Genomic DNA, 9,140 nt, shown 5'->3' with positions numbered 1-9,140 from the left:
TGTCCAAATTGGTCTGATTATCGTAGTGTATACTAATTTTTTGTAGTGAATGGGATGTTTAGAGCGTTTGTCAAGTAAGTGTTGTAGCAATCGGAATCTACGAGTAGTTTCTTGTCGTTTCAGTCTTGTGTGTGGAGAGTATACAATTTAATTTGAAATTTATTATTTCCATTGTGTTTTTATATGATAAGTAATTATTTATTAATTCCAATATTGTTCACTTATATTGTTCCAGGAGCTGGTTCCAGTTGGAGAAGTAGAGAGAAATTGGCGAGGAGTACTGATCGCACTTATCGTGATCCTCTTCGTCTTGGGACTTATTCTTGTGTCGACCTTAGCTTTAAGCCCTCCTGACCGGGGACCTAGGGCCACTCTGCCTAAAGTCAGCCTTAGTAACATCACCACCGGAGCCTTCTTCTGGAAGAATAACGCTACATGGATATCAGGTGGGCACAATCCATAATACCGGTCATCATCTGGTTAGATTCTCCATGAGTATTTTTCACACAAACGATAACAAAAACCATTAAAAATTAATCATCGATACTCTTTTTTAATGCAGGTAAATCTTAATTACATTCCACTTTAATTTTTGAATGATCCCAAAAAAGATATGAAGACTAACTTTCATTTGTAAAGAGAGTTAATATGATCCTAAGTATCCTTCTAAACAAAATTATTTTTTATAACTGAACATCTGAGTGTATTTTCAACATTTTTCCTGATACTTCAATTAAACCATTCAAGTTTTCTAATGGGGTATCTCTGAAATGCTCAAGGTCCTCTTCCAGAACAAGAGTACTCGACATTATATAATTCCGATCAATAAGGCCTTAGCAATTTGTTAATTCGATCAATTGTGCAATTCTCTTGCAATTTCTACCCATCTCTTTTATTTGATTTCATAATCTTTAATAATTTATTAATGATATCTTTACTTCTGTGGTGATATTTTAGATGCAGCCATGAATTCATGGGTTAGTGTCTTAGAATTCTGTTTTAGTGGCTTCATTGGAACCGAATAGCAGAAGAGGGCAGAGTTCCGTCTAACTCGAACTGCCCCACTCCAATTGTCTTGGAAAACATTATACCGCTAGGTCGTCTGCATCATCTTTTTTTTGTAGGATTTTTTCTATAAAAAAGTATTTTTCAAATGCTGCAGCTCTGTGATACAGAATTTACAAATTACTTTAGATTTCGTATTTTAAAGTTGGGTGGAAGGACAAAAGGGGCGGAGATGTAAAATATTGGATCCTTTTTTGGCCCTTTGGTTCTATTAGAATAAGAATGTTAGCTTACGGGATCACCGAAAATGAATTTTATGAAGCCATTTATCAGTCTTACTTCGCGTTTACCAGTTAGTCTTCATTATATAATCTAATTTGAGAAAATAAGAAAGGATACTAGAAGATAACGAATACATCAAGAGAAGGTATCGTGTAATTTTGGAAGATTTTGGGATTCAAATGGTTTTCAAGTGATTTGGAAGATAAGGATACTCTAATTTAGGTTTTAATGGAATGCGACTACGGGATTTTTTTTTTTAGAAATAGTTTAGGAATTGAATTAAATTATTGTGTAGGTGCATTAAGAGATAGTAAGAAGGAACATTAAAATTTTAAACAGAACAGGTTTACCTTATTCAGGCATCATTTATTTCAGCATATGAAATCCCTCAAGCTTGAGGGTAGAAGGATATGTAAAGTTTAAAAAATAATATGTCACAGCATCCCAAAGCAGTTTGGCAGCACCCCGTTTACAATAAATTATTTACCTCTCTTCCAGTTAGTATAGTTTCAACAGGTTTTGCAAATTATTGACGATTTTTTGTAATAATTCACTAATTTTAAACGTTTAATAACAACAATCATACAAAATATAGTTAATAATAACAGAAAAACGTAATTTAGGTAGAAAATTAAAATAGAAATATTTATACTCAAGTAGATGAAGGCAAGAACCGGACTGTTCATTGATGATCATTAAAAGCTTACACGCTCAAACGTGCGTAATCAATATTTTTGCACAAGCATGTTTGAGCGTCGGTATGGTAATTATTGTTTCTTCAAGCATAATTTTTGAGCAAAAGTACCATACACACGCTCAAGCTTGCTTGAGATAAAATATTTATTACACAATACTAGTCAAACATGCTTGACGTGTGTAGCGCTTGACCTTGAAAATCACGTGTGTTTCAGTGTGAATGAATCTATTTCAGAATTATGTGTTGCAGCTGCCGTACTTAGTGCTTAAATCTGAAGTCACTAAGCTACTAGCAGGTGCTGACTTAATCCAAGACTAAGATGGTAAACTTATTTTGTGGACTCAAGAAATTAACACATAAGTGTGTTAAAACCAACACTCAACATACAAAGTATTTTCCCATTAAATTCCAATTTTGGCTAAATCCAATGGTTGTGTAATTGTTTATTATTTTTCCTCGGCAAAAAAAAGTTCTTTATTCTGAATATATTTATGCAATCTTAAAATGATTGGATGATAGCCCTTTCAGTATAGTGTTTGTGATCTGTTGTGCTCTCTATTTATATACATAATAGGATATCATCATGAATAGATTTATTGCCTCAATGATGAATTTTTATTTTGTTTTTCTTCAGTTTGTTTAATTTTTCTCATTCGGAAAAGGATTGCGTGCTGATAAACTTTGATTCATGATAAACCAGCTTCAGTGTGATGACAATTCTTGACTAAAGAAAAGAGGTTGAGGGTTGATAATAGTTGTACTGTGACTGATCCATGAAAACAGTGAAGCAGAAATAAGACGGCGGTATCCAAGGAGACTATCGATCGCCCAACGGCTTTGGCTTACTAGTACAGAAGAAATTAACTGCGGCATTCTCAATATCATTAATACTACTAATTTCCATCAGGATATACAATGCCATTAAAAAAAACCTCTCACAATAGAATATATTTGAATCAGTTTTTACACATTTTATATTTTTCTATACGCATTAATTTATCCTTAATATTATTAATATATTAATACCGGTGTAATCCTTAAAAACATACAAAAGCTTATTTGAATCGTTCTAATTCAATCACACTTGATACACCGATAAATATAAAAAATAGAACAGTATTATTTACAAAATGAAGAACATTATATGTAATTTCATGACAACCACAAGGTTTGAAAAGAGTTTCTGACAATTGGGCGCCAATTTTTCATAATAGTTTTAAAAACACCTAATATGCTAAATTGCAGCTTAAGAAATAACAAAAGCATTATATCAACCAGAGTTTGATTATTTCAGTATTCATCATTCAGTATTCAGTATGCCACTTTGTTTCCTCTACTTGAAGAAAGCATTGGCGGTACCATAGCTCTTTAGAAAATATCTGTTACACCCAATGCATAAATCGTTCAACGGAGATTTTTTATTCAAATGATCATAAAATGAAGAGAAGAGAAAGAAATGCTTTATTCATTCATGCTGCCCAAGTACATCGGGTTGCCACATTACAGAGCATACTGATCAATCCGTGATCGGACATATATATTTTTATATGATATAATTTAATAGAAAGATAACATTTTTTTCCACAGTTTTCTTTTACTTTTCTTTTACAATTAATACCAGTCTACAAACTAAATACAAGTTTTTCAATTTATTTCTTTTTTTCTTTCCCTTCCATTTCACAACCTTTATTTCATTTGATCAACAAATTCCCCTATGCAACAAATATTAACATATTAAAAATAATAAAGTAATAACTAAAATAACAAATAAGATATGCGATGGATGCATGTCATCCCTCCTCTGGATAACTCCCCTACTCATTAATTTCCATGCATGTGGTGGAGGATGATTCCCAGGGAGTCGACTATTATATTCTCTGTCATCCTAGCCACGTCCTGAACATCGACCCCGAGCTCCTCCATGAAGCTCCTAGTTGTGCTGGGGCTCCAAACCAGAGGCCTCTCACGTTGAAGTCTCGTTCTGCGAAGCCCTCACGGAACTTCTCCTTGAGGAAAGAGATACATTTATCGAGATTTCCTTCTTTTCCCTATCTACCTTATTTGCCTGGTCAAGGTCGTTATTTTCATATCTCACGGTGGGATCCAGAATGATTGCCGACTTCCCTTTCTTAGGAAAAGCAGTTGCTGGATATAGTTATATCCGCATATCTTGTGGATCCATCCGTATCTACACAGTAGACCTCGTCAAAGCAGGCAAAACCTCTTTCTTTTAGGAGCTTCATTAACTCGAATATAATATCTTACTTAGAGGCGGTTGCACAATCACAGTTTAAACTACGATATCTTAAATATCGGGTATAATCAATAATTATCCACTGCATCAGAAAAGTTAACCTTCAAATTTGGCGGTAAACTTTATCGGCCAATGATAACCGGTTTAACCAAGATTAAAAGCAAATCTACGTTTATATTTCTATAAATAACTATTATTAGACTAATCGTCCATTTAAAAAAAATAAAATAAATAAAAAATCACTTCATCAAATTATCAATCATCGTTATTACATTTCCTAATTGGACTGTTGTCGATTGCAATGACCTAACCGTGCAACCTTTAGCTTAAGAGTTTATGCTTTCAAATTAAATGTTATATATGCGATTTTTTCATTTAGTTTAAATACTCAATTTTTACTAATTTATTTTTTTAATTATGTGAAATCTAATCAATATAATATTGATTTGGACATTTTTATCCTCAATTTAAAAATCTTTTTTTTTTTACTTTTTGTAATGTGTTTAACAATTTTTTGTAATAATATGTACCGAACTTTAATTTTATCCGTGATCCTAGGGACGCATTATTATTTACCTCTTTGATCGGTCTGTAGTCATTATAAGGAAAACTCACTATTTGTTGTTGTTAATACTGAGAAGTATTAATTATATTACATATTAATGTCACGGTACTATTGATCTCTGAGAGATGGATTTTAACTGTAGAGGAATCAAAAGAAAGAATTTCATGAAAAAAGTGATGTATAACAATTTCGATTTTTTAATTTTTCCTGGAACTTTAATAAGAGCTATACAAGTAAGAGATTTCAAAACTCTGACAGAGATAAGTTGACGGATTGTAACAATTAAAATTGGATATTAAATATTTCGACTCGGACATCAATACCTAAGTAAGTTCACTGTGGGACCTAAGTTGAATATTTTAAGGCCCAAAAATGAACCGTTTTTAAGTGCACGAAATAGATAGGGGTCAAATGTCATTCAAAGGTAAAATGGTTAAAAAAAATTTATTGCCCAAACAGTAAGCAACTAATGGGGTGCATAAAACAAAAAAAAAATTACCGTTTTATCAAATTCAAGATTTCAATGGACTGTAAATATTTTAATCCTATCAATTAATAATCCCTTTAGAGCATTTTCTAAGCTTGTTTAATTCCATTCGACTTCTTAAAAAAAATGCTTCAGTTTAGTTATTTGTCGAAATATCTGTCCAAGAGTTCTTTGACAGTCATCCCAAAGAATGGTATCAGAGTGGAATCGAGCAATTGGCTAGCAGATGGCTAGTGACAGTAGATCACAATGGACTATACATTTACTATTAATTGTATTTTATATCAAAGAAATGATAATACAAATATTTGGATGAAAAACAATTTTTTTTTTTACACTCATTATTTTCAAACTGTGTTTAAAAACTGTGTGTTGTAAATTGTTGGAAATTACAGGATTTATTATTTCTTTATAGATAATACGGAGTCTTTGATTAAGAAACTCAAATGCTCTTATTTTAACATAATATCCAGCCATTTTCCTAATTATATTGATTTATATATTACTAAACAAACGTCATCTTGTCTAAGAAATGACAACTTTTTCTAAAATTGATAAAATACTTTAACTTTTTTTTTTAATTTCATTCGATGAACATTACACAAACTCATGAGTTCATGCTAGAGTGTAATTTAATTTAAATATTCAATTAATCGATTTTTTCACGACTAGACGAACTTTGCTCATGGATGTCACAGCCTTCAAGAAGTACATATCTCCAATCCAATATTTTGACGTTGTAAAACCATTTTCCCAGACGATGATGGAAGAAATCATGCTACAAGAGCCGGGAAGAAAAAAATGCAGTTACTTCACCCCAATTTTTTATTAAATTAATAAATACTATGTATAATTACTAGTCAAAATTTATGAGTCTGCCAGGTATAGGTAGGGAGAATAAAAAATGGCGGCTGTTGCAAAACGTTAAAAAAAATAATTTTTCATTCGAACCTCTATATCTTTTAAATTACAAACAATGCTAGAAAACCTAAGAGGACATTATTTAAAGCAGAGTAAATTTTCTGAAATATTAGCCCTAATAGAGCTATTTACGTTTTATGGTTCTCGAGATATAGCTTTTTAAAAAGCAACATTTCATAACAATGCTCTGAAAGATTAGTAGTTAGTGTATTTATTTTGAGAAATCTATATCTCAGGAACTATGTGACGTACAGATGTCTATTAGCACTCAAATTAAAGCTAGTTTAATGTACTATAAAGTAATTTATGACCTTTATCTTCGTAGGAATAGTAGTTTTCATGATATTTGCTAAAATAAATTGATTTGTTATCTGAACAACTAGACAATAAGTTTGATTTATGAAAAACTTTATTTCGGAAACCATAAGACGTACAGATGTTAGTCAGCACTTAAATTAAAACTAGTTAAATTTACCATAAAATATAATAATATAATATATATAACCTTTATCTTTGTTTGAGTAGTAGTTTTTATGATATTTGACATAATAAATTCACAAAATGTTAATTTATAGTTTTCTAGAAAAAATATATCTCTTGAACCATAAGACGTACATGTCTGCCAGCACTCAAAAACAAGGAAATTTAACTTATAAAGTAGTTCATGACACGCATTTTCGTAGGGGTAATAGTTTTTAAGATATTCGCAAATAAATATAAATTTGGTACATGAAAATTTGTCCGAGTTACTATAAATCAATTTATTTTAGCAAATATCATGAAAACTACTACTCCTACGAAGTTAAACTTCTTAAGCTACTTTATTGCCAATTAAACTGGCTTTAATTTGAGTGCTAATAGACATCTGTACATCAACAGGTTTTTGAGATATAGAATTCTCAAAATAAATTCACTAACTACTGATCTTTCAATACATTTTGTATAAAATTTTTATAAAATGTTGCTTTTTAAAAAGGTAGATCTCGAAAACTATTTAACTTAAGTAACTCTATTAGGGCTCATATTTTAGCAAATTTACTCTACTTTAAATGACGTTCTCTTAGGTTTTCTTGTGTTGTTCCTACTTTTTAAAATATAGAGCTCCGAATGACAAATTAATTTTTTTTATTGTTTTGAAACAGCCGCCATTTTTAATTCACCCTACCTATACTTGGCAGACTCATAAATTTCGACTAGTAATTATACATAGTTTTCATTAAAGTAATAAAAAATTGGGGTGAGATAACTGTTTTTTTCCCCTCTGGGCTCTTGTACTATCAGTTCCGTACTTTTTTTAAAATAAATTCCTTGCTAAATTCGAAAATTCGATATTCCTTTTAATTTAATGGCGATGGCCTGGTAAATTACTCTAGGTGGGTCACGTGTTCAGAACACCTGGATTTATTAATACATCCACCCCAGGGATTGGCGTGACGAGAGCTAGCCGAACCATACAAATTTTCACTACAGCACTAAGTTCCACTAAAGTATTGATTGTTATATTAATATTATTTACAGTCTGTTAATTTATATTAAAATTGACTAGATATGGTTTGCTAATAGTTATGTGACAGTAACTGTCGTACTTCTATCTTGTCTAGTGTTCAACCACCGCAGTCTGAGATTAATCAAAATCAACAGTGATTGAATTTTTATAAAATATTGGTTCTAAATTTTATGGAGTGGGCTATATTTAGTGGATTTATAACTAAAGAAATCATGGCCAAATTGTGATATGCCTATATTCTTGAAATTATTACACAATTAGTTGATGTATTGTTACGGTTGCCATGGTGAAATAAAAACACTGGCGATATCTGTGTAGATAAGAGGTGTTACGGTTGCCATGGTGAAAACAAAACACGAGGGATATATTTTAGACGAGTGGGTTTTGTTTTTATGAAGGCGACAGTTTTTGATTTTGAACATGTATGTTCGGACGAGTGGGTTTTGGTTTTGTGAAGGTTACAGTTTGATTTTGGAACACGTTACGATTGTTCAATGTGAAGTGGTAATAGTTTAAAGGCCCTCTGTCTTTACTGTTTGAACCGAAATAGCACCATATGAGAAATGTCATCTCATATGTTTTGTTTTTCAAAATTATGGTGTTCTATTTCAATGGACGGTCACTAACACTAGAAGTGGAGATATAGTGCAGTGACGTTTCTTCAGCATGTCCTGGATAAGAGAATAATAATGTAAATATAGTTATTAAGGTTAAGCATTTAAGTTAAGGTTAAGTCAACCTATAAGTTTTAATTATTTAATTAATTGATAAGAATTCATTTCCTTTTTCATTCTCTGTATATATATTTCTTATTATTATTAAACTTTTGTACATATAGTTCTGTTGTTGTTTATCTGCTTTCAACTTGTTAATTTACTTATGTTTTTTTTTATTGTTCACGGATTATTACGATAATTCAACAGGTGGGTAGGTAACAGGTAGTAATTTATATAGTCTGTTTAACCTAAGGTTTTTGTATTAGTTATGTTAGAATTCAATTTTGATTATTGATTACATTGAATGGTGTATCATTACAATTTACTTGGTTGGCTTTTGTGAGTTAATGAGATCTTCTTTGTAGCATTGAAGATTAGCTCTTTTGTTCTGCTTGGTCGTCTCATTCTGACTCCACAACCTGCCTGGCTGAGTTGATTAAATTATTGAGGTTTGTTCTTACTCCTCTGGTACCTGTTTTCTTGTTTAGTGAGTACATCTTACTTCATCTGTATGCCACTAAAAGGCAGCATTTTGAGTGAGCTCCCCTCTAGAACAGCTAGAATAGGCTGGTTAAACTATACTTTTTTTGAATCATGCATTATACCCTATCAACACTGCTTTTTGTCGCCATAATCAGAAAATAGGTTTATTATATTATTATAATACACTATTACTTTATTAAATATATACAATAATGTTTTTTTT

At 31.2% G+C, this 9,140-nt stretch overlaps 1 protein-coding gene across 1 annotated transcript in view; it reads left to right on the top strand.

The window, feature by feature from the left end:
- Positions 1–235: 235 nt before the first annotated feature.
- Positions 236–9,140, top strand: part of LOC106683925 (inactive dipeptidyl peptidase 10) — a gene marked incomplete at its 5' end in the record, with an annotated part of 79,438 nt that continues 70,533 nt past the window's right edge. Inside the window, 1 exon segment of the mRNA XM_067053083.1 lies at positions 236–446. Within this exon segment, the coding sequence (XP_066909184.1) occupies positions 236–446 (211 nt within the window).

The sequence above is a fragment of the Halyomorpha halys genome, unplaced genomic scaffold (assembly GCF_000696795.3).
Source record: "Halyomorpha halys isolate HHAL.00 unplaced genomic scaffold, Hhal_1.1 Scaffold529.1, whole genome shotgun sequence".
NCBI lineage: Eukaryota > Metazoa > Arthropoda > Insecta > Hemiptera > Pentatomidae > Halyomorpha > Halyomorpha halys.
This window is presented reverse-complemented; position numbering and strand designations above follow the sequence as displayed.